At 35.1% G+C, this 27506-nt stretch overlaps 1 protein-coding gene across 1 annotated transcript; it reads right to left on the minus strand.

Moving 5' to 3' along the window:
• Positions 1–131: 131 nt before the first annotated feature.
• Positions 132–27272, minus strand: LOC102628539 (protein ILITYHIA). Its single transcript, XM_052436323.1, has 60 exons — positions 26951–27272; positions 26120–26496; positions 25885–26016; positions 25373–25754; positions 25048–25194; positions 24670–24854; positions 24458–24584; positions 24254–24327; positions 24096–24172; positions 23982–24018; positions 23737–23903; positions 22980–23163; positions 22069–22146; positions 21758–21877; positions 21527–21586; positions 20606–20731; positions 20379–20478; positions 20122–20291; positions 19181–19480; positions 18982–19098; positions 18753–18854; positions 18512–18661; positions 17254–17418; positions 17007–17183; positions 16233–16355; positions 16009–16089; positions 15787–15903; positions 15445–15617; positions 14121–14198; positions 13887–14034; positions 12922–13044; positions 12736–12792; positions 12552–12662; positions 12275–12466; positions 11992–12165; positions 9351–9461; positions 9199–9268; positions 9009–9087; positions 8618–8720; positions 8371–8541; positions 8142–8264; positions 7946–8059; positions 6991–7097; positions 6803–6854; positions 6614–6720; positions 6455–6514; positions 6258–6372; positions 5924–6034; positions 5699–5836; positions 5499–5621; positions 5298–5369; positions 4255–4367; positions 3324–3482; positions 2987–3083; positions 2722–2904; positions 2038–2232; positions 1772–1951; positions 1532–1664; positions 864–942; positions 132–571 (listed from the first exon to the last, which is right to left on the minus strand). Exons 1-60 carry the CDS (start codon positions 27069–27071, stop codon positions 529–531), a joined length of 7890 nt encoding a protein of 2629 aa, XP_052292283.1. The 5' UTR covers positions 27072–27272; the 3' UTR covers positions 132–528.
• Between the last annotated feature and the right edge of the window lie 234 nt (positions 27273–27506).

Here is a 27506-nt window from a genome sequence, read left to right on the forward strand (position 1 = left end):
CTTAACCTTCTAAAGCTGTCACATTAACAGAATACATTTCAAAAATTAAGCAACGAATGAGGATATAGCATTTGTAACAAAGGCAGTTTAACAAGATTATTTAAGAATTAAAAAAAATGCATCAAAGAAAATTGGTTGGAATAGAACCCTTCAATATATCTAACAATACGATGGACAAACAAGTATTAACTTACTAATTACAAAAAGAAAGCTTTTATAAATTAGCTTTCCATGGGCGTCAATTGATACAAAAAACACAAGTATACACCACCTTGTTCCTGTAAATGATTTTTCTATACTAAACAATTAACACTTGCAATGACATTAGAACAAAATCCAAAAATTTCTGGATACATGACAAAATCTGGGGGTATGGAAGGAACCTTTTGTGTGTATATCTCGGTGTTTCCTATGAATAAACACAGATGCCAAAAAACATACTTGATGTGGACTTCCATTCACTAAAATTTTTTGGTACTTCCGGTCCTGAAAAACTCCAAAAAAGTATGGATGAACTACCGGCATCTTTCAGCCACTAGCCGTGTCATTTTCACTGTCTTCACTGTCATCACTGCATTTGCATGTTCAGAAAATAACTCAACTAACAACCGTAAACATAGAAGTGAAGGTAATAATGGGCAGACCAGTATAGAAATACAATAAGATTATTCGCATGAAAGGCTCATAGAAGTGAAGGTAATAAATTCAGTAAAGAATGCAGACGATATACATTGTTGCACATGGGAATGATCTAATTGAAGTAGGTTAAGGGATCCCCCTCACTTAATAAAATATATGCGAAATATCACAATTAAAAATAACTATACCCATGAAAAATTGGTTAGATTGAAAAAAAGAAATACCTGTGTTCAGGAAATTTTGATAACCGTCTAGCATCCAAGCCTGTTATAAATTTTTGTGCTCCTTGAATATATTCTGACCCTGAAAATCATCAAGCAATAACATTAAATAACTGCATCACTTGTCTTCAAGATTGTGAAATTGATAATGTAAAGCTAAAATTCTGCCAGCTAATTCCTAGTTGTTGCCACTGATTACTTGTGAATATAATTTTGCTCAATGGTGATTTGGCAAGAAAAAAGCAAATTGTTCATTACTTATTTTTTCCTTTCCCTAAATATATCACCCCCACTCCCTGCCTCTAGTTGTGTGCTTTCAGTTAATTATCCCACTCTTCCCTTTTGATTTACTACATCCGCCCACTACTTACTCATATAAAGTCCCTCATCATCCTTTCAATTCTTTTTGCAACCACTTTAGGGATCGTAAACAATGAAAGCGAGCATTTTGGCAAGACAGAATGAATGAAAGTTGATCTTCACCCTCTACAAAGAAAACCTTCATTTTCCACCCTCAATCTTTTCTCAGTTTTTTCCAACCACCGGATCCCCAATGACTAAGGTCTTATGACTGTCACCCAATGAGATCCCTACTTTGATGACTAAAGCTTTAGTGAAATCTTAAGTTGAAACTAGGCTCAAGAATCAAAGCCACAAAGAAGAGGACATACCCCTTGTCAACTGGAAGGCATGCACGGCACATCTCTCTGCAGCCAGTCGTACAGGAGTACTGCCATCTTTCAAACATTCAGCAAGGGCAGGACCAAATAGTGCCACATGGACCATGATTGCGGATGGATTTGCCTACAGAAAGCATGCCACATTAACTCCCAAATGTTCTCATACTACAAATTTAGTTAGTAAAATAGTGCAAATTAGCAGCATGGCAGTACAAAGAATCAAATACATACTTTTGCAACTGATTTTAGGGCAGATAATGCCCTTCTTCTAACTTCACTGGAATCATCATGCAAGGCAGACACCACAGAGGCAAGAATATCAACAACTACTGTGGTGTTGGCAGGACCACTTTGAATTTGATGAAGTAGAAGCCTTCCTAAAGCCTTGGTTGAAGCTTCACGAAGAGGAAACTATTTGCGAGGAAGTGTCAGAATTGGCCGACCCAAAAAAAAAAGGGGTTACCAAAACTTGCGTAATTCTCTCAAAATGACAATACCTTCTCATCTTTCAAGGAGCTTTTGAGACGGTCTAAGATAGATAGGAACAATGGAGACATAGAGATCGCAGAGGGATTGTGCCTAAGAAAGGTAGCGAATACGAGTACAGAGCCATGTCTAGCAGCCCAGGAAGGAGAGGAGGCTAAATTTAGGAGTTCCTGAAGCAGGTCAGCCAGCTGACCATCTTCCATGCACTGCCATATCATTAACCAGCATATACAATAGTATAAGAAGCTGAACATGAGCAGCAATCAATAGTTAAATTATAACGAGTTTCCATATAATCATATAATCTATAGTAGAATCAGGAAACATTAAACAAAATATGCGGTACCATATATAAAAATGCAGATTAAAAAAATTATATAACAGAAAAGGTCAGAAGTATTGGATTCAAAATAATCTGACATGACAATACCCTCTCAGACCCTGCTTCAATGGTACAAACACAGTTTAACAAGCTAATTTAAAAAACTCAAGAGGATGAGAAGATAAATTCATAGAAGTGGCAGTAGCATGAACAAACCAAAAATGTTGACAGAATGCAGCAACAAAACATTATCCTAAATTTCATATTTAGGCAAAACTTCAAAACAAGCCACAGCTACAATCACTCCCTCCAAATAAGCCAAATGAACATCAACAAAATAAACACTGTTGAACCTTAAAAATCTACATCAAACCTGCGACATGATGCCCAATATGCTCGCAGCAGATACTCGAACCTGGTCATCATCATGATAAACTAAATCCTTCAGGACAGAGTAGACACGAATTTTAACAGCACTGCTCACACTCTTCCCAGCATGCTTCAGTACACCTTTTAAAGCAGTCAATATTGCCTCCCTGATCCCCGCATCAGATACCTACAAAATTGGACGTTCATGCTGTTATATAATCTGGCTTCAAGACCAAAGTGCATCAACGATGGAAAATCACAACCATTACCTGCAAACTCGACAGAAGATCACCAACTAGAGGGTCAACCCTGGTACTGAGTGCACTGAGCTTACCAAGTGCAAGAGCAGCACTTGAACGAACAGTCCTGCGTGCAACAAACAACAAGAATCATGCAAGAAGTGATACAGAATAATGTACGACCAGATTCACTCAAACACCGCAAGCAAACAGTTGTCAACATCAGACATTATCTTCTTTTCAGAAAAATAAATAGCACCAATTAATTTAAGAGAATAAAATAGTTAGGTCCCTCAAGCATATATTTTTTCTCCAAAGTACATAAATGTTCCTTCAGAAGACTAAAGAATAAAATGTCCAAACTAACCTTGTACTATCCTGTAGACACTTGATAAATGTTGTTTGAAGCTGAGGAAGAAAAGGTTTCAGTGCTATCCCACCCTTTCTTATTATGATGCTTAAAGTAGACAATATGGCACTCTTCACCTGCCAAGGAAACCGATCACCTATAATTCGAATAAGGGGCCTGCAGTGACATAAATGAGAAGTCAAGATTTTATGAAAAAGAAAATTATTGTCAGCGCTTGCATCAGAATATTACCTTCATAAACAGCTGGTGTGTAACATTTCAAGGACAAAATACAAAACAAAACCTGGTAACAATAACCATGAAAAGCTCTAATAGGAAATAAATATCCCCATTAGTCCCCCCCCCCCCCCCAAAAAAAAAAGAGAGATGATGACAAAGATAAAACACTTCAGTAATCACAGCATCTACTCGTCACTAGTTTTACATAGAATATAGCACAAGAAAGATCCATTTATGTATTTCCAACAGTCAGTTTTCTCCCATTGGAATTTATTTAGTTTTCCTTACTCCCAATGTCAAAAGGACACAACAAAAATGAATTCATTTGATAGATAAATCAAAATACAACAGTAAGAAGCATGGGTTTAATGTTAAAGCTCCTTTGAACTTCAGTTGGGCAAAACAAGTGGTAGTGAAGTTGCAAAATGTAGACTGCAAAATATAGACAAATAAGTAAAAGGGAAAAAGAAAGATGAAAATCATCAATGTTTCTAATGTAAGTTTCAAGACACCATTTCCTTTTCAATATTAAAGGTGAGATCTGGACTGCCAACCCATTGATGAAATGAACTGGCAAACCTCCAACTTTTAAACAAACAAATTTTCTACTGCGTTACTGATTTATCCAGTCTGAATCCACGTAAACATCTAAAAACTTTAATAAAATTTAAAGTACAGCCAATATTAACCAAATAATCATGGTACATACCCTGTAATTGGAATAACAAACTCCTTTAAAGATTGTTCGCTGGTCACTTCAATAAGCTCTCCAAGACCCAATGCTGCCTGCTCTCTTAGTTCAGCAGACCCACTTATTAAACCCTATATGTGCATTACAACATCAGACACTGAATTTATAGAAAAGGAAAATAAACTGCACAATAATACATTTAATTCATATTTTCTCCATCTTGCAAGTAAAGGCAAACAACCACTTTCAGTTGGCAATTTCATGTTATGGATGCAGAAGAAATAAAATATATCAAGAGTATGGTGGCAAAAAGTTACAACCTTGTCATGGCTGAAAGTGCCTAAATTAATGTGAAAACATCAACAGGAAGAGAAGGGAGAAGAAGAAAGAAAGAGAAAAGAAAACAAGAAACTTATGTGAAGGGAAGTGTTATAGTCTGTTAATACAATATCCAAGAATTTTGCAATAATCTAGCAAATTAAAAAAAAAGTCCAACCATACAGCAATACAAGTTTCTAGGGCAGATAAAATTGATATTAATATGCAACAATCCGTTAGAATCCTAATGGCAGATAACGAATGATATACTGCTAAAGTTTCAATGTTCCATTTCATATATCAATTAATTTTTGGAATACTGGATAGAGTTCTAAATGCCAGATTGTCAAAGAGCACAAAAAGTAAATACAGGTTTCATTGTCCGATAATTCAACGAGATGACTATTTATTCCACCACTTACTTTCACACCAAGATCACCAAAATCATGAGTTCAACAAAACAGATTGGGATCCTCTTCAACTCTTCAATAGTAACAAACTAATAACTGATGGCTAAGTATTTTTGCTGATTTATCTTATTATTTAACCAAAAATAAAAAAATTCAATAACACTATCAGAAGTTCATCTATTGATAGAAAGAGAGAACTTATAAATGTAATGGCGGACAGAACCAAAAAGACTCCTGATGAGGACAATCACTGCAGAAGAAAAGACAGTGCTATATAAGGCATACACAATGCTTCGGTAAAGAGCTAGGAGAAAAAGTATAAAGAACAAATACTTGAAGGAAGATTGGAAGCAATGGCTGAAGTGCTTTCGGCAAACAGAAGCCAGGAATTAGTATTGGTCCTCCCTGCAAGTTCAAACAATAACTTGTGTTAAGATTAGTTGGCATCCACAAGAAAACATCTGTAGTTAAAGCAGTAAGAATTATATCGAATGATCTGTAATTGACATTTGTTCCCTAAACAGAATCATTCACCTTCTTTTTTCTGCGCTCTTTATCTCTTGACGTTGATATGGCATCGCGTATTACTTTTATATATGACGGCTGTACCTCTTTAGGTACAGAAGCAACAACCCTTGACAAAGCCTCCCAAGCAGCCTGTTGGAGAAAGCATAAGATTCGATCTAAAGCATGAAGGATCAACAATAGACCATGAATAATTTATGTTATTATACCGCAACAGTGGTCGAGTCTGAATCACTAAGCAAAACAATCAAAGTAGAAATCATGTTTGGAGCTTCATCAACCAAATATAATTTGCTGTTTTTGTAGAAGTATCCTATTAGATAAGCAGAACTTCTTCTAATTGAAGCCTGAAACCAAACAAAGTTACAAACTTTAAGTAAGCAAGAGAGAAGATGTGACCAGCCCTAAAGACAGTGATCACTTATCAAGCATACCTGATTGTCTCCAACACCTTTAAGAAGCTCTGATACTAAAGATTCAACGCCTTCTTCATCTATGACTAACGTCACTGTTTCAGCAGCTTCTTTGGCCAAACTTTGAACATCCTAAAACACACGGGCAGTAAATAATTTAACAGAATGTACCAGCAGTATGATGCCTCGCTTTAAGGTAACTGCATAACTTGTAACTCAGTCAAAGATAAGAAGAAACAAAGCAGTCATTGCCAATATGGCAAACAATTCAAAGTCAATAGTCAGGAAAAGCAAATGTGATAAGAAAAATAAATAAGTAAAAAAGTAGAGGAGACTACAGAAACAAGTATGATACCATATCATCATCACCCATAGCAGAAAGTAAAGCAGGAAGAATAGTGCCAAGGTGAAAGTTAAGACCGGGACCAGCAACCTCAGCTAATGCTCCCAAAGCATGTGCATTGAAGGCACTAGATACAAATTCAAACTATTAAATAAAAAGCAACTTAAAAATGAAACTGAACTTATAACAGCAAATAAAGAGATACATACGAAAGTGGAAGATGAACGAGCTTTGGCAAAATATGAGGTAAAACAGCTGTAGTCCTGACACTGAAATTAAGAAAAATTGCTATTTAACACCAGAAAATGCATGAAAAGAGTTTAAGAAGAAGAATGAACAACAATAAAAAGAAGGCACAAAATTTTTACCTTAAGATTTGTTTGAGGCCATCTAGAGCAGTATCAGAGGTTTGATCATCCTCCAAGGCATGAAGAAGTGTTGGTACTATTTCATCAATTGCTTGCATTCCAGCACTCTATGTCAAATTTTATTAGAGTTATACTCTATCACAACTTATCAACATAAAATTCAAAAGAAACCTGAGCAGAAGAGAGCACCTTGAAAAGAGTGCTAAAAGCTAGGCCTGCAGATTCACGAACCTCAAGAATACTATCAATAAGATATTAAGAGGAAAATAAAAAATGAGATTTTTGAACATTTATCATTAACAGAAGCAATTTTTTTTTTTTTCTTAAAAAAAAAATCACCACTAGAGAACTCCAAAAAACAAAGAAATAGAACAAACCTATCACATAGGGCAGTCCGGATAGTAGGGATGAGCTCATCCATGAAACTCAACAACTGACTCTTACCAGCACTTGCCATCACTTCACTCAGACCAATGCATACACCCTGTCAGCCACATGGATGTTTCAGAAATTGCAACAAAAAAAAAAAAAAACTAGGTTACAATCCTTAGCAAGTCAAAGACAAAAATTCCTAAAATACAGATACTTGACCCAATGGATTGACCAGCCAGGTGTTCCAATCACCTGATATATATGCCTTTAGTAAGAAGCATTCATAATATAGAACCAGCAAAACAATCCATATCTTAAGCTAAGCATGACACTAAGCGCACTACCCATCTCTAATTACAAAACTTCGACTTACACTGTACATGTGTTTACTAACTACAAACGCCAACTTGAAATTCCAGTGAACATAATTATAACCTACATCAACACTACCAAGTTCTCATGCACAATTACCTTCATAATGAAAATTCAAAAGGCCACAATAATAAACCAAAGATCAATAGAACTGGAGTATAAATGAATCAAGATAGCTGGGAGCAGAACCATCTGTTCTTCATGAATCTAATAGTCAGTTCATGCAAGCTGACAAGCTGAATAATTTTATAAATGGACTAACAAAATAAGTTCACTACTGCAGTAAGGTTTCTGACGTAGGTTGCCCTTTTGGTGACTTACAAAATTTTCAAAGAAAGAGAGAGACTAGATCCAAATTATCAAAGAAAAATATATAAACCACGAAGCGATGTGAGATCACATGGAGAACTCAAAGCATGAAAAATAGTCCCCTATATACATATAAGAATTGAATAATTAACTTATGACAATATGATAAATTTAAAATTGCATTGCTTTTGCAAGCTGGTTGATGTCAAAAATAAGATAAAATGAAAATCATTTCACTGCAATAGAGGGGGGGGGGGGGGGGGGGGGGGGGGGGATTACTTGTCTTCTGCTAGCACTAGGATCCTTCAGCCCACGAGACAGAATTGGTATGATTGACGGCAGTACTCTTTCTCCAAGCTTCCTGACAAGCTCCCCCAAAGCTCGTCCAGCAACCTGCAAAATAACCATGTCATAGGATTCAAAATGTCTACAATCTGAAACTTAAAAAATGACTAATAAAGATACAAATACCAACCTGCCGCCTTTCCGATGATGAGGATGCAAGAGAAGAAATTAGAGTATTCATCAAAACAGGCATTATTTCCTTCAGAGTCTTTGGAGTGTTTGCAACTATAGTTTTCCACACATGTAATGCAGCCTGACCAAAGGGGAGAGGGCACTTCAGTTCCACTCAATTCACAAACTACATAATTGTGTAAATTGAATTCATCAATGTCAAACAAGAAACTAACTATAACCATTACCTGACGTACTGAAAGACTGACATCAGATCGAACCATATATAAAGCAGCAAGAACCTCATTACGCTTATCCCTTCCTAAAACCTCAATGATAGCACGCCCATGTGCTTCAGTACTAGCACCTTCGTCATCACTACCACCCTCAAGTAGAGCTTTTCCAGAAGTCCCAGCAACCTGGATCATATGAATTCTGTAAAACGTAGCTCAACTAAAGCACTAAACAGAGTGAACAAATTTGAGAATAATCGACCTTAAACAAGAGATCTCCCAAAAGTTCCACAGAGCTTTGTCGAATGCGCCAATTATCATTGAAAATACCATCCTCTACAGCTGGAAGGAGCAAGGGCAATGACCTGAGACACAAAGAAAGAATAGGTAAGACCATTCAAAGATAAAGCATCAGATGAACGTTGAACCCTCTTTTAGAACAAATCAAAGTAGTAGATTATATACATAAACACGAACAATCTAATTAAATTAAAAACAATTAAATTCTTCATGAATATTCATTATAATACGATTTATTTCGTCCTTCTTTAATAAATTTTTGAAAAATAAACATAAACATTATGAACCACACAGGAATTTGCTAAACATGCGCCAATAATAAATTAGTATGGTCAGAATTATCTGAGTCATACGTTGTTGCATAGTGCTCCACCAGGACATGTCCAGCACCAAGTGCTGCATCGCGCACAGATTCATTCTCATCAGCAAGACCTGTATGAGTAGCAACAGCAACATATAAAAAAATGCAATAAGAATCCTCCAACAGGAAACTGCAAGCAGCATGTGATAATAAATCTCCACAAAGAGAAGAATAGTATTCACCATCTAAGATTGCAGGCAGCACCTGCTGCAGGTAGTTCTGAAATTGAACGCCTAATGACCTTGGTAGATACTACAAAACAAAAACACATTTAAGGAAAAATAACAGTGCGCACACCATAATAAACAATTCAAGAAAAGACGACCAGATTCACCTTGAAAAGTGTTAGATATCCATCACGTACAGATGCTCTCTGGTGGGAGCAATTTCGAATAATATCAGGAAGAATATGCTCAAAGTACACAGTCCCAAGTGCAGCTAAAACCTGGCAATACATGGATCTCCTTCAGTCAACCATGCCAAATTTAATAATTTACAAAAAGAGTCATTCTTAAAATTTCTGTAGTCATCTTTGTTATCAAAGAGAATGAAACACCTTAGTAGGAAAACATTTAAGTCAGAACAAATGAACTTGTGATCAGTTGCCAAAACCAATCCCACATAAAGCACCAAATTGATAACTTACAAAATCACAATTACAAGTACTATTGTTATTTCAGTTGACATGTTGACTGCCAAACACCTACTAATACATATTTAAATTTTATTAATAAGAACTGAAAAATGCAATTAATAAGAGCTATCAGTACATCTGTAATATGAAGCCTGTGTCCACTAAGAAAGCAAAAACGCAAAAAGAAGCAAAACAAAAAGCTACACAAAAGTATATCAAAATCAGGTTAAGACTACACTGTAAAAAGTATATCCATCCACCCTTGTACAAGGCTGGACCAGCCCTTAAAACCTTTAGCCCCGAAACCCTCTCCCATAAGAATGTATTCTGAAAATTATATGCAATATTACCAAATCTTTTTCTTCTGCAGTGTGCTCGATATTGCATAAAAATAATGTTAAGACATACACATGTTAACAACAAAAAAGAAAAACATTGAAATATAGCCATATAATTTTCATAATAAAATACAATTATGTCACCGCCATGAACGTAGTACCATAATACTGCACTTCTGAAGTATAGTTAGTACCACAATACTACACTTCTGAAGTAATAACCAATAGATTCCATCCCAAAGGGTGTGACAATCATCAATAGAATGGTAAAAGATTTTCATAACTGATTAAATTACTTATTACCATCCTAATATGAATGGATGAATGTCACATCACTTGGAATGAAATCTTTTGGGATATTACTACAGAAGAGTTGTACTACTCATGATCAGTACCAACTAGAGTTTCACAGTGTTTCATTTTTCTTTGTTGATGGCAGTTGGGAAGCATCAATGGCATTAAAAAGAGCAAAGGAAGTGGGGTGCTGGGGAGAGGTTGGTTTGCAGTAATTTGGGACCAAGGGACTGTTACTGCTATAAATTTTTAATCTGAGTCACAATGATTTGTAAGGACTTTTCAGAGTCCTCTTACTTTTTTGACAGCTTGTCTTTATTTCTGTTGACAGCTTGTCACTTCTCGAAATGTCTATTCTTTATACATATAGTCATACTTTGTTTTCTACCACAAATGAATAAATAATAATAGATTACAGCTTGCAAATTTGTTGACATCCCCATTTGTTAATGCAACAACGAAACTAATATAGCCCGTTGCTCTTAAACAGGAATAATAACAAAAAAATTAAATATAAAAGTCACAGGAAAAAATAATTAAAGCATGGGGAAAACTACATGGGGCTGAAAGAGCATATGAAAATATACCCTCAAATGGTAAGTTATTATTGCATAAATGTCAACCTTCGATAGATATTACTAAATAAAAGGCAATAATAATGAGTATTGTGAAAGTGAATAATTAATTGTAGGGGCAGTCCAAATAAATGGAAAACTTAACGTGCTTCCTGATCAAGGTATAATTTCTTCTCAATCAATAACAAGAAGCTAAGAAATTGTTTCCACATAATGCTACAATCTATCAGTGTGTTTGTGTAAAAACTACTATCCAAGCACTTTTAGCACAAAAAGAGATGAGCAAAAGTGAACATCGCCAATGAGATTTACTATCTATGTAATATAACAAATGTGAGTAAATTTTCATTTATTTTAGGGAAATTATCACTGCACCACCTCTGTTTTGCCTTATATTCATCCAACCACTACAAAATTCTAACATGTTCTCTGCACCACTTTTCTTTTTAAATTTGTATCAATTAGCCACTTTTGCACTAATACCATTAAATAATTTAAATGAAATGACAATTTTACCCTAAATAAATTAAAAGACCATTTTATCTTATAAAAGCTTTGAAAAAGAAAAAAATTATAATTATAAAAATACGCCTAAATTTAATTAAAAATAAATCCCAAAAGTCTAATTTTAATAATTTAGGAGATTTTTATTAAATCCCAAAAGTTTGCAATTATTTTTATAATTATAATTTTTTATTAAAAATAAAAATTCTAATTTTGGGATTTATTTTTAATTAAATTTAGGAGTATTTTTATAATTATAATTTTTCAAAGTTTTTATAAAATAAAATGGTCTTTTAATTTATTTGGGAGTAAAATTGTCATTTCGTTTAAATTATTTAACGGTGTTAGTGCAAAATTAGCTAATTGATACAAATTTAAAAAGAAAGGTAGTGCAGAGAACATGTTAGAATTTTATAGTGATTGGATGAACATAAAGCAAAATAAAGGTGGTGCAGTGATAATTTCCCTTTATTTTAACTCAAATGCCAAATCTGTATATAAAGAATGGAGGTGACTTAAAACCAGAAGCCATTGAGTGAACTAGGTGGAATTATCAATTATGGGATCATAAACTTAAAGTTTTGTTACTATAATGATGGAAGAAGTAAAATATAAACAGCACATTCTAACCTCACTCAGCCCTTGAGCAGCTCCAGAACGCTCAACATTACTATTATCAGACTTGAGAGCATCTAACAACCATGAAACAAGATCTGGGAAGTTTTCCTCTCCCATTCCCCTTATCAGTGATCCTATGGCCCTCGCTGCAACAGATCGGACTTCTGGAATCGGATCCACAAGTACCTGTTTTCATTTTGAATGAAAAAAGCATGAGTACACACTTACATGCAAAGCAAAAAATGTAAAAACCGTTGCAAAAAAAGGTGTAAATCTCTCCATCTATACAATGTACCTTTTTCACTTCAGGAAGAAGCAATCCTATGTAAGGAATCATATCCTTTGGTTCTGTAACTAATGAACACATATTTCCAACTATTTGTGCGGCTTTCTTTTTTGTTTCAGCACTCCTCTCCCTTAGCCCTCTATGTACTATTGGCACCAATAGAGCAAGTGAAGGGGCATCAACTGTGTTAACAAAAGTCGTCTGCACAACATGAACAAGCAATTATAGCAACAAAAGAGATGATAGATTGTAACAATTGAAACCACATTTCAGTCCATAAACCTACTTGAAGGAGAATATCAAGGGAATATTTTGTGTGGTCATTGGGGTCTGTAAGACCCATCAGAAGAGTAGGGACAAGAGAAGCGATCTCAGGATTCTTTATCACACTCCCAACCTAAGGATAAACAAAATCAGCAACAATATTAACCAATAATAAAAGCATGAATTATCAAAAGAACAGATTATACCTGCTGAAGGGCTGTCTGCCCGGCTGACTGGACTTTGGGATGTGTATCAGTTAATACCTGGAATCAGAAAACAAATATCTCCATTAGACAATTTAAATTCTATCATTCAAGTCTCTCATAAAAAATGTAAAAACAACCAAAACTGGCTAATAAGAATGAAAAATTATATATTGTATTTAGACAAACCTCAGTCAGTTTTGGCACAATCTTAGGAAGACACTGAGAAAGCTGCTGAGGAGCACAGTAAGCCATGGCACCAAGTAGTTGCACACTGCTTTGCTTTGTTCGCCAAGCTTTATCTTCTAGACCCTGCATGAAAAATTTTAATGATGGTTAACAGGGCAATAAATTTTTGTAATAGAAGGCCATCTGATCTTATAAATGGAATAAGTAGAAGGTGCAGACAGATTTCATTATACAATAGTTTGAAACATAAATATTTAATCATACACTTCACCTGTGATATTGATGTGAAACAAACTACTAGTTAAAATGAAACATATACTTAATTTTTTTTAGTTTTTGAATTTCTAAATGGAATTATAAATGCGGCTCTGTTTTCTCCATCGGTGTATCCAGCAGGATTCCAACATATGTTTGTCCCACGGTAAACTGGAAAAAGATTAAAAAGAATATCATACAGAAGACAACCTGTTAGCGCATGTCAGCCTCAATTACGGAGCAACAGGGAATCTTAATGGATTAGGCATCAATTAATTAGTATAGTACCCCAGTTTGTCACTAAACATTGATTAAAAGTGAAATGATGATAGCATAGCAAATTTCAAAATCATTCAAGGGAGTAAAAATTTTAAGTACTAAACCACTTCATCATGACATTACAAAGATATCCAGAGTGTCACAAAATAAATTAGACAGAACATTATGATCTTTACCAAACTTCCAGATAGAAATATGATTATTTTCTCCAGAAAGTGGGGAAAGATACAAAAGTGAACCAGAGGCCAATAATACAAAAACCGTTTCAAAGCTAACTGCCATGTACACAGTAAGGAACTCCGCTTATCTACAACTGGAAAGAATATTGCATCCAAATAATTATTTTCAGGGAAAAAAATGCCGTAAACCAGAAATCATGGGTGCAAATATTTAAAGCAAACTAGATAAAGCATTTAGACTAAAATATAAACCTTCAATAGGGATGGAAGGACAAGCTTCACCCCCTGAGCACTAAGTTGAGACATCATTGCACGAGCGGCACATTCAGCAGCTTCACGAACTGCAACAACTTGATCAGAGAAAGCAACTAGAAGTAATGGTAGCATTTGGATCACATACCTGGACCAAAAGTGGGAAAAGAATACATAAGTCAGTCTCATAAACTTCTGCGGTGGAATTACTGGGCTAAACAAGCATTCACTTACGGTTCAAACAATCTTCCAAGCTTTTCACAAAGGCATTCAAAAGCCAGTAAAGCTCCTTCACGACGTTTTGCAGAATTCCTGCAGTTTAAAAGAAATACAAGGGCAACAAATATCAACCAACCAGAGCAGCACAATAGCTTCAGACTCCAATGAAACAAATATATGCACAAGCTATCACGAGGACAATGGGGCTGACAAAAATAAAACTCTAACAAGATTTCAGAATGATATTTTCAATTTCATGAGATATTTCTCTTTTTAACTGAATAGCTGGTAGCTAAATCACCATCCCCTCCAATTACTAAACCAGCAGGCTAGTAAACCAGCAGACTGGATAGTTTGAACCAAGACCAATTTCTAGAGGTATAAAAGCCTATGAACATCTAGCTGAAATCTAAATATATAATGCATTGATGCAATCCAGGGCTTCCGAGAAATACATTTGGAACTAATTGTAGTTAGCTTTCTGAGGTGATAACACAGGATACAGATAATGTAACTAACACAGAAGGCTCAAGGATTAAGAGCAAGTATTTCAAGTTCAGGAAAAATGACCCCATTTTTTTTTTTGGGAGAAAAGTTGAATAGATTGAATATATAAAAGCTTAAATAAGGCATAAAAGATGTCCACTAGCTCCAAAAAAAGCTTAAGAATCTACAAATAAGAGTATCCCCCAAAAAGAAATTTTCTTGCTTGGAAGGGCTAAAACGGAATCAGCATCTGAAACCTTCCCAAAAGATAAAAGCTAGCTGACCTAAAACTCCTTCCCAATTTAAATGTACCAAAAAAAAAAAAAACCGAAGTATCTTGAAATTCCTTTGAGGCCCAAAGAGATGCTAGAAACCGAGCTCTATTCCACAGAGAATTGACATCTTCCTCACTAGAATCCCCATAAATTCCGTTGTTCCTTTCTAGCCAAATAATCCATAAAGTGGCCAAAACGCCACATTTTCATAAGGAAGATGACCACATTAAGGAGAACTTTCAATAATTTAAACTAGATATCTCTCAACCAGAGGTCCCAAAAAGCTCAGCCGAGGTTTCTCAGAAATTTTCCACCAATGTTATAAAACAGAAATTGTATATACTTCCAAAGCCTATATGTAAGCATGCCAACCATATATTGCAATATTTCTGACAAATGACTTTTGTTGGATGATCTCTATCCCTCAAAACAAGCAGAAATTATTTCCCTTTTGGGTGGCTTATGCATGTAAAGATTCTTTTTCCCCTTCCACTCATTTATTTACTGAATAGCTACAAATCCACCAGAAATCACTAGAGTACTTATCATTGAATAAACACTGGAGAGAGAAAAATTACCTATCTGCCAAACCTTCTCTTAATGTCGCTGCAATGCCATACTTCTTCAGGCTAGAAATTCCAAATCCCTTGAGCACTCCGGCCAGTCCAAAAGCTGCTCCACGACGTTCTCCATATTTGTCACTCTTCATTAGCTGATCCAGCAGCCTTGAAACAAGAGTTGGTGCTTCATCCTAATGCAAGCAATTACACTGTTAGACTACTCTCAATCACCAATAAAAACAAACAAATTGCTATAGAAATGTCAAATCTTCCGAAACATCTACCATATCAAGAACAATTCCAAAACACAAGCAAGTACAAAAAATTAGAATCTCATTCTTCACAAAACTTGCAACATACTTGCATTGATTGCATCAAAGGAGATAGGCAGGATGAGACTGCACGCTGAACAGCTTCTGACGGCGTGTTTAACACATCCAACAATTTGTCTACAACAGCATGAACTTTTGGATCATCCTGTAACCCAAAAGACAATAAAACAAAATGTTCAGAATGAATCTTTTTTTTTTTTTTTCCAGGGAAAGAAATAAAAGAATATAAAAAAGAAAAAAAACACAATACCTTTGCCAGGTGTTTCGCCAGCGCTCCAGTAAAAATTACCACTCCCTCTCGAACCAAGTCATATTTTTCTTCATCAGATGCCTAAGCAAGAACAAGAATTATATAAGATACAGCAGGTTCCACAACTTGCAAATATGAATCCCATTGTCAATTCCAATGATTCAAACAAAAAAAAAGATCAAATCAGTGTCTTGTAATAAGATTCATAACAAAAAGAGACTGACCTTCTTGTTTAAGTAGTTTTCAAAGATTGGAAATAACAAAGAAACATTATCCCTCCCATGCTTATCAATAATCATGATACCAGCATTAAGCATTCTTCCTCGAACATCTGCATTAGTATCAGCCTGCAAAATGAAAGCATTGATGGTTACGGATAGTTCTATAGTTCAACCTTCCTTATAACTACATCAATAACGGTTGAAGAACCTAATACCGTATGGGAAGAATCTATAGTTAATTTCTTTCTAAATTGTAATTAAATAATACAAGACAAGGTGAAAACCACTACAACACACAAATCAAGCTTCAAACATGTCTGCCTTTCTACCCTGGTTTCAGAGGAAACCACAGCCGAAACTGCAGTACCACCTTTTTCCTTCTTCTTCAGTTGAAGGAAAAGTTTATTCTGGAGCATGCATCAATTCTTCACTTCAGACAGCAATTGCAAAGTATTTCCAAATTATTATAATACAAGTACCACAATGTTCTGAGATGCTTATCTTGCCAAACAGCATCTAAAGAATAAATGTTTCTTTTGTCTCCAGTAAAGAATCAATTTTGTTAAGCTTCCAACTCATAAGAGATTGGTACTCAATGATACCCAAAACTTCCATGATTTTCCTTTTCAGTAGATTTCAAAACAAACTGAATTAAACCTACAACTAATGATCCAAAAGAAAGTAAAATATATTTCACACTTTTACTAAAATAATGCCTGTTTTCTTTTGAAAATAATAACTGGAAGTTCAGAGTAGAAACAGCAAAAAGAATCTTACAAGTGCCCGTGATATCAGGAATGTCATGATGACAGGAAGATCTTTTGTTCTCAGAACATCAGCAGCAGAATGTAATGCCAAAGCTATTCCTTGTCTGCCTAGCCATCCAGCATCAACATTATCCCCACCTAAGCCAATGTCACGGATATACAAAGAAAATAATGTCGAAAGAGATCCCTGAAATTATGGTAAAACCATTAGAAACATCACAGCTAAATCAAGGTGGAAGTGAAGCTAGAAGACTAACCTGTATAGAATCTGGGTATTCATCCAAAGCAGTAGCTAATGCCTCGGCAGCAGCCAAACGGACATTATAATTAGAATGAGAAAGTGCTTTGAACAGCCCTGAATAATCAGTTCCAAAGTCGTACCCATAGCGATCCCATATGTCCTCTGCTGCTTCAGCAACTGACTGAAAGCATTAAAGATCGGTGAGAACATGAGTCATTTATAAGCAGAAGCATAAATTATGGAAGGCAGAAAAAGCCCTAACGTCAACATTTGGAATCATTGTATGACCCATACTAACTGCAAATAAACTATCTACTGCACATCAAAGTATTCCATATCCTTGATATTTGGTATACACATAAATTCATCACAAACTCCACAGAAGATGGAATTGCCTTAAAATCAGTAAGACAGCTTAAACTATGAATCTTAACTTTGTGATGTTTGGCACTACTAATAAACTCATATGAATTTAAAAAATGCTTTTATCACATTCGATTAGCAACTTGTGTTCTCACTACAAGTACGAAATCGTTACTTGGCCAAATTGCAATACCAATTTTACCATTTGGAATCTTTATAAGCCCCCACCTACCCCCCCAAAACACCAAAAGAAAAAAAGGATATACTTCTCAAGTAACATTCAGACCTCTGGCAAATTAACCAGCTGCAAGGGGAATACTATATTTTGGTATTCTGTCATTTACTGATCAGTCATCAAATGTAAAAATAAAAACTACTAACCTCTCAGGTACGCCTATAACAGAAAAACAAACTACTTAATAGGAAAATCATACCTTGAAATTTGAGTGCAACTTAAAAAGTAAATATAATGAGTGTAAATGGAAATCAAGGCAAAATACAAAAACTAGTGAAAAGAAAATGATGACAATAACGAATGTTGAACACAGTTTAGGAGAAATAGAATTCTTGTATTCTATCTTAAGAAGTATGGTAATGCAAAGATACATTTATATACTCCTAAAACACTGTAACTCTAGCTACGAAAAAGGGACCGACAATCTAAACAGATAACATCCTAACAAATAGGAACAAATATTTAAAATTCAAACTATAAAGGTAACAGCAAGCTTTAAGTTTGACTTATTCAACAAATATAATTCAATAAAATGTTTCTGGCAAGACATTCATAAATCGCAGATTCAATTATTAATTTTTATAAAGTTACTAGATCAATGCAAACCTAATGCAAGACAGCTACTCCAGAAATTCAGACTTAGTTTAGATTTTAATCTGACACTTGGGAGCCAAACCTTTTCTGGATCATGAACAGCAATCCATAGGCTTGTTGAAACCTCAATATTCTCAGGAAGAGAACGGGTAGAGACAGCAGGAATGCATTTCACAGCATTTAAACAGGCCATTCTCACATGAACATCTTTTGCGTACACTCCATGTAAAGCCTGTAACAGGGAAAAAAAATGTAACATGCTTAAAAGTAAGCAATGAAGAACACAGCAGAAGTAATTCAAGCAAAACAAGTGAAGCACGTACAGATGCCACTTCATTTGGTTGAAGACCGAGACATAATTCATTCAATGCTGATCCAATAGCTGCTTGATAAGAAGGAACAACACCTAAAACATGATAAAGCACCTGCAGAAGAGTGTGTAAAAGATACAGGAAACAGAAACAAAAGAAAACGCAAGGAGAGTAAACTGACAGATATAATATTTTTCAGAGAGATATCGCTTTGTGCTAGAATAAGGGTCTGGTAAGTAACTGATATCATTCGAAGCCTAGGAAGGGGTAAAAGAGGATCCATGTGCTTATAAAGCATTTGAAGCACATCATCATGCAGTCCTGTCCTCTTGGGTGATAACAAAATTCGCTCAATTATCTGGCAAAAAATTCAAAAAAGATAAGTCCGTAGAACAAAAGCATTGTGGCATTTTAAAATATAGTAAAGTGGGAAAACTTACTGGAAATACAAAAGTAAAGGAATCGACAGGAAGGGGCCCAGATTTGCATGATACGGTTAAACCATTTACTATTCTCTCAAAGAGACACAAAGGTTCTTTATTTTTGGCTGCTTCACCAACTGAAGGAATAAGATCTGAATCTACATGAACTTCCTCAGTCACAATGAGACGTAAAGCAGTAGCAATGTCTAGTGCCCAATTACATAGAGGCATAGCCGTGCATCTAGAGAGCTTCACTAGGGCTTCATAGGCTACATCACCTACTATAGGTGACTGAAGTAAAGGATCAACAAATTTAACCTGGAATAATTCAAGAATAAAAAAAGATTTATGAACACCAAAAATGAGAAAATAACAATAATTAGAAGAAGAGAGAACTTTTCAAGTAGAGAATCTAGAGATGAGAACAAAGATTTCACTCTAAAATTATTTGACTAATCCACATTGAAACAAACAAGGGCAGTTTGGACCACAACCAACTATAGGCAGGAAACCAACAATACTTCAAGCAGAAACTAATTTATAAATAATTTTTTTTACCAAGAAAAGACTGGGCTGGCAAAGGTTTGCTATTCCATCATAATCCAAGAAAAGTAATGTAAAATAATTTATTTTAGCATGTTGCAAAAAATATGACAAGGCATATTAGCTTCAGAACTAAGGCAAGTTTTTAATCCTTATTAGCTTCAGAACTAAGGCAAAGTTTTTAATCCTGAATAGAAAGATCATTACAGTAGCATTTTAATAACACCACGAACACAAGACAACATTCCTTTTGAATGTTTATGGTGCATTATGAAATAGGAAAAGAAAAAAGATTTCTCATCTTGAAATTAGCTAACAGCAAGAAGTATGTGTGCAAAAGAGAATATCAAATGAGCCTAGAAATCAGAAACGGATGAACATGTACACATATACAAGATTTGTTGTCAAACACAAACCAGAGAAGGTAATTGACTGTGTGCAAATACAGGATTGGCAATGGCCATCTCCCCAAGGGCACTCAGCATTAAAGATAGATTCCTCTGTACTCCTTGGACCTTCTCACGTATGGATGCCTCCTCGTTAAGCAGCAGTTCACGTGCCTCTTCTTTTGCTGTCTTTCCCTTATCTATGTGGAACAAAGTAAATATAAATATATATAATATTATTTCTGCGCAACAAAAGTAATAAAGCAACAAATAAAACGATAACGTGCCAGCTTTCTTCGTCGACTTCCCAATATCCTTTTTCCCAGCACCAGACACTTCTCTATTAGCTGATTCTCTCTTTGCAGAATGATTAGAGCCGACATGATCCTGAAAACAGAGTCCAATATCGTAAATAAATCAATACAATGGATTTCTTCACAATCATGTCAAAAAGAAAAAGAAGTGAAAAGGTGAATAAAAGAAAACGGAAGACAAGATATTTATATAGTAGTACCACGCCATCCTGTTCTTCATACATTCGGAAACGGCCCTTTGATTGTTTTGTGTTCTTAGCAGCAACAATCTCTGCAATATAAACACCTTGCTCACTGGAAAGCATTCCTTCTGGGGTATAAAACACCTGACAAAAAGAAAATGGGAAAGCAAGAGAACAAATTTCAGCAAATCAAATAGAAGCTGGTTCCTCATAGCATTACAGGATACAACTTTTATTTCCTTTCCACGAATAAAGAAATTTGGAATACAAATGAGGATGGGATCTGCTGATAAAGGGAATAGGGATATAAGAAAATGTTATAACGTTTAGAAAATTGCTTTGCATAATTGGGAAAAAAAGGAAATAATAGGTCCACTCTCCTCAATTGAGGACAGCAGAAGCAATCACAGGAAGACATCTGCAACAAAGAAAAATAAACTCTCACAATAAAAATCAAGATGTCCATTGTTATCTTACCAAAAACACAAAAGCTTAAGAAATAATTGTTCTAACTGAAGGGCATCAGGAGTCAGCTCTCCAATTTAGAGCCTCACGGCCCTGGTTCAGTGAGATTAAGGATAGATGAGGTTACATAGGTCTTAATTTGCAACAGTGTGAGGGTTCTTTTCGAATGGAGCTTTCAGCATTTTGCTCTTTATTTTTTTAATTTTTCTCAAAGACAGCTGGTCTATACCAAAGAAAGTCATCCATTCTTCCATGTATAAGTTTTATACAGTTTCTTATCCACACAAAAAGAAAGAGGGAATTTCGGAGGCCCTGATTTCAATGCTAAGCAAAAGATTACAAATATCACATATCACCTTCCTGTGTAAGTAATTTACAAGCACGAAAACTGATAAGAAAGCAACTAGGCAAAAAGATATACATTTTAACAATTGAAAGATCCAGTAAAGAGTAGATGAGCAGAAGAAAGATAACCTGAATGTCATTCTCTGAAAGAGAATCATGTACATAACAATCTGGGAGATCCTTCAGGTGCTGGCAAGGGGGATAGAGACATTCAAATCAACACTCAGAATCAAACAAGTAATACCAATAGCTACATTTCTATAAAGAAACTTTTTCCTCTTTTTAAGTATTGCATTAATTAATGCATCATGTATATTTAGTTTAAAACTACTCTAAAACAACAATTAACCAGGAAGAAACCTTTTCAAACGCCACATAGGTATCTTTAGGTGTTATAGACATCAAAGTGGATAAAGAATTTATTGCCGCTTGTTGTTCAAGGAGATTGGCACTCATTAAACCTAACGATCCAAGCAGAACCTGCGTAATACAATCCAGAAAAGATAAGACAAAGGCCAAAGAATACTATTTGAGTATTAAGAGAAGTTATAAACTAGGAAAGAGAACAGAAAAGGAGATACACAGTGCAACCAATAGGGAACACATAACCAAAAAGAGCAAAAACAAACAATCAAGTCACGAAGAATTTACTAGCCAATGATAAGAATTACCTTACAGAGATTTCCGACATCAGCAGAAACAATTTCGATGACATTGAATCCAACTGCTCGCAAACATTTATGGAGCCTCTGGAAACATAGCAAAATGAGGAAAAAGTGCAAATTAAATTTGGCAAACAAAAGGGGAGAAAGTTTAATCTTTTCTTTTTTAAAGAAAAAAAAAACTTATATTAGAAAATGAACAAGGAGTCCACAAAAGTAGAAAGTTAACATTTACAAACACATCTAATGTCTTTGTACCTACAACCAATAACTCTTTCTCTCCAACCTTACCCCCGTTATCTTCATAAGATACACAAAAGCAGTTTTACTAATAATAAGATTAGTTGCAAAGAGAGTGAATAATTAGCCCACCTCAAAACATCCCAAATTGTACAAATAAAAATACCAAACGAAGATAAAAAGTTTCAAACCAGAACAGCATTCCCATCTCTATGAATAAAGAAAAAAAGTACCCTCAAATCAATCCAAAACCCACAAATAAACAAAATCAGCACTTTGTTTCAACAAATAATTCGACCCCAGCCCAAGAACCTGATCAAAATTGTTTTATTTCTATCCATCCATATAAACTGTAGAACAGCCAATAAACAAAATCTCCATAAAACCATAGCAGAATTTTCAACCCCACAAAAAGCAAAATGCTTCTCAGCAAATAAAGAAGCACGAGAATTCAAAATAGCCTAAGAAATTCGAGCATCATCAATAATTTGAACCAGAAACATAAGGTGGCTGAGCACGAAGAATAATGGCCAATGCTTTCCATATTTTCTAGCTTAAACACACTGAAATTTACAGCTCAGGTCTCTCTATTTCTCTCTCACACCTCTAACCTGAATCGGATTTAGGTTGGCTGTCAAATAGAAAAATCACTAAAATTAAAGAGTAGAGAAAAATAATACCTGCCAAACTGCATCTCTCTTTCCAGTGCCAACAATAGAAGGATGATGTGAGCAGAATATAACTCGTGCAGATGCACTAGGACCTCTAGCTAGAGCCACGGATGCTATCACAAGTAAGGTCTTCACTTGAACCTCAACAGATGGAAGGAATGGGACTTGCGAATCCACGAAGTCATCTGTGTCACTATTGAAACATAGTTTTAGAACCCCTCAACCAGAATGGTAAAAGATTAAAAATAATGATGATGAAAAGAACATATGAAGACAAGAAAAGTTATCCAACAATACTTTTTTTATAGGAAACAAATAAAGTTTTATTGAATAAAAGGAAAGGGAAGGATTACAAAAGTGAATCAGAGGTCCACAGACTAAAATCTTAGAATTTGTGAAGAAAACCAAAACCTATACAGGTAATCTGAATGAAGTGTACCTCCTAAACATGAGACAGAAAAAGAAAGGAAAAACCCAAGACCAGCACAAAAATCCTTAGAGACAAGTTCTGTACCATAATCCAAATCAAGGGTAACAAGAACTGTAGAAATAAGACACACAGATAAATGTGTAGTACGACTTGATTTTTTCCTTGACAACAAAAAGGTAATTGATTTCCCAAAGCAACTGAGCAATTACAAGATCAAGCAGAATCTTCCAAAACCAACGAACAGCTATTTCTCTAAATATCAGATTTCTATTTTCTTTAAATGTTAAGACAAAAAATCAACCAAAATCAAATACACTCATGATCCATAAATTTTACCTTGTTTTCGAAATAATAATTTTCTCTCCAACTAATGAAAGAAAATTTGAAAACTCTAATAAAAGAGCTTCAGATAAGTGTGGAACAGAAGTAATTATTTTTCTGGTAGCATCATGAGCCATTTTCCGAATATCCCAACTTGGATGGCAAGTGAAAAGAAGTACTAACTGCAATAAGTCAACGATCACTAGGTTACACGTTTAAGCAAAGAAAAGATATCAAAGTAGTGCTCCACACTGGTTTACCTGTAATAGTAATTTGACTGAGAAAGTCTCCAACACCCTGCAAAATGAAACCATAGAATTTATTTGTAAATCAAAATAGCCTATGGTGTTATTATGCTTAGAAAATGAATATACCTGTGTGAATGTTCCACCAGTAACACCACAAGAAGCTCAACGCATGCCATGCAATCATCAACTGATAATTTTGAGATCTGAAACCATGAAATGTAAAAACTTAAGAACAAGAAATTCAATTGAACACATCCTTTAGCATCAATAACAGTGCTCATTACCATTGCAGTTGGTACAAGTGAGGGTTCATTTTGAGATACCAAAGACCAGAGTTTTTCCTTAGTTACAGTCTCCTCTGAGAAAAGGCAAAGAGCAAAAAGACTAACTTGAAGAAAATTATTAAAGCTGATAACAATGGTGCATTAAGAAATAATGAAGATTCTAATTTGAAGTCAATAACTCTACTATTCCTTATCAATAAACACCTGCTTTGATATCAGCTGCTGCAATCTTCCCCACTATCAGAAAAGCATATATGCCATCCAAACGCTGCACTGCTTTAGTAAAACCAGTTTTGACAAGCTGAATGAGAGGCCCAAGCAAGGATGATACCTGAAGTGTGCATATAAGTAATTTTGTTTAAACCATCAAGATAACACCCTAGACAATAAAGCAGAGAACCAAAAAATTGACTTACCTGCAAAACAGCATCAGTGTTTGTGCATATGACTCTTAGACATCGAAGATGCCCCCTTCTTAGAGCTTCCTTCTCTTTGAGGCCAGATGCAAAAAAAGAAAGTAGGTCTGATTGAATAATATCAGCAGAACGTTTTGCCCAAGAAGCAACGGCTGATAATATTGCAAGCTTTACCTCCTCATTTCCTTAAAAAAAAAAAAAAATGGAGGCAAATAGCTATAAGATTAAAATGATACAAGTACAAGAAAGAAGGATGCAAAAGGCAGATGCAATTTCAGAATGAAGGATCTATTGAAGAATTACAATGCCTACAAGCGTATAGAAACAAATTTTCAGAAAAAATTAAGGCAGCGAGAAGATCAGCGCATAATAAGCAACCTTCATCCTTGTAACATGATAAAAGAAACTTGCAAATGGTAAGTGAAAGACTGTTGAGATATTTCCCTTCGGTAGCATTCGACAATTCTTGAAGTGCATTGACCATGCCAATTCTCTGGTAAGGAAATGCAAGCCTTCCTTCTGAGCCTGTCCACATTAAAGCTTTTAGCTTCCAAAACCCAGAAAATGATTACACATTCATTTTCATGAGAATAGTAGTAACCATAATAGTAATAATAACACCAATAATAACATGAAAGCTATATATTAATTAAAATGCTTCAAAAATATAATAGAAAAACATGAACAGAGAATAAAGACTGACCTCCAATTACAGCTTTAATAGCATAGAACATAGCTTCTAATGCATCTGGATTGCTAGACTTTTCGCTCAAACACCCTATTATAGTCAAGGCCCCAGTCTTTCTACCTTCATCTGCATGTCGAACCTGGGACAATACCACTGACAGAATTTCGGTTGCATATTTACTCAAATCAAGGTTGACAGACTTCAAAAGAATGCCGATTGATTCCAATATAATCTCAGGGTTGCGTTTTAACATTTTTATGGAAGCTGGAAGCACGATACTCTGGAAATCTTCACGAGACATATGCGTAAAGAGTGGAAGAAAAGATTCACTAAGACCCTTCATTGGTTTTTCTTTGGCGTTCAAAACTGCTTTCACATATATGTCAAGAAATATCGGCTGTCCAGAGAAAAGAAGTAAAAATATTCAGCAGAAATTAAAGCTTAACCAATTCGAACTTAAGAATTGAAGTAGTATGTAATGCAGAATATCTCCACTATTAACAATGCAATAATAAAAATATTCCCACCCTGCATTTTTCAAACAACGAAGGTGATTTGGACAAAAACTCAAGCAACAAGCATATTAGCTCAGGACTATGTTTATATGGAATCCGTGCATCCTTAAGTTCATCTGTGTAGGTCTTGTATATATCTGGGGACTGGAAAAACAACAAACACAAAATGCTCAACGTTATAATCAAAAACTCTGAGCAGGCCAGTAAGGTTTATCATAAAAACCAGCAAGAGTTACAGGGCTGTAACCTGAGAAAACAAATGAAAAAAAGTTTGCTTGCAAGCCCTGCGTTCCCGAAAAGATCTTTGCATGACAATATGAAGCAAAGATGCCTGTGCAGCAGCCACTCTACACAATGCATTCTTTGAAACTGTTGCAAATTGGCTCTTGCTTAAGAGGAGACATGACCACTTGAGCAGTCTATAGCAGCCAACATGAGATTGGAACTTTGACTGCTTTTCCATGGCCTGAACAAGGGCTGCTGCAAATGTTTTCATAAACGTGACCTCACCCAAACCTTTTTCAATCACATCATCCACAGCTTTCCTCGAGCCTCGATCATCATATACCGAAAATGTTTTAAAAATTATATCAACCAAAAATGAAGCAATCTCAGGAGACATTTCTGCAGTGATCAAATTTCCAGCATTTCAGTACACATGTAAACAGATAAGTTGAACCAGTTTTCTCTTTTCTTTGTCTAGCTACATTGAAGCAATAAGCCCATAAAACTTTACACAGAAACTAATAGAAGAATCAACTATCAAGATGTGAATTGGATATAAAAACACAATTTGACTGAATCAGGAATGCAAGTAAAATAGAAACTAAATAGGCACGTCATGCAAACAGAAATTCATATCATCAGCTTAAAGTCGGCATTCTCATCCACTGAATGCATCACTGAACAATCCTTATTGCTTTAAAGTTATATAAGTACTTTCTTCAAACACATCATACGTCTATTATCAATCCATGCTATCAGTAACAAACAACAATGCATTTCTACTCAATGCGTACATACATGAAGTAAAATTAAGCAAAATACGACGTAGTCTAAGTGTTGCAGAAAGAGTGACCTGTGTTACGGATAAGCGAAGTAACATCGTGGCGGAAGATGCGTTGTCGTCGCTTGGTGGAGGAAGTGGAGACGGAGGCCGCGATGGAAATGAGAGTGTCGGAAGAATCCGCTTCCACCATTTTCAAAAAGTGGATGGATCCGAGTTGATGATTAAAGTAAAGTAAAAACTAAAATTACGTTAGTACGATGATGCATATACACTTATACAGTGAAGAAGTCCGTCGTTTTAGTTTATCAGTGATTAGGGTTTAAAATAGGCTTTGCCGGAAACTCAGATAGACCCTCAAAATGCGTATGCAAAAACACTAACATACAGTGCTAGTTTTTCCTGGATGATTAATTTATAGGATGGTGGCGTATAAATGATTTTCCATTTTTTTTCTTTCACTTTATAAAAAAAAAAAAAACTACATACATTATTACATTTATATAATTTCTCTTTATATTCGTCCAAATATTAGTTGCCTATTAGTTTTAAGAAGACATCCACAAAAACATTAAGAGTAAATTATATTTTTAAATATTTAGCTAATATTTGTATTCAATTAATAATA

The sequence above is a fragment of the Citrus sinensis genome, chromosome 3, assembly GCF_022201045.2.
Source record: "Citrus sinensis cultivar Valencia sweet orange chromosome 3, DVS_A1.0, whole genome shotgun sequence".
Lineage (NCBI taxonomy): Eukaryota > Viridiplantae > Streptophyta > Magnoliopsida > Sapindales > Rutaceae > Citrus > Citrus sinensis.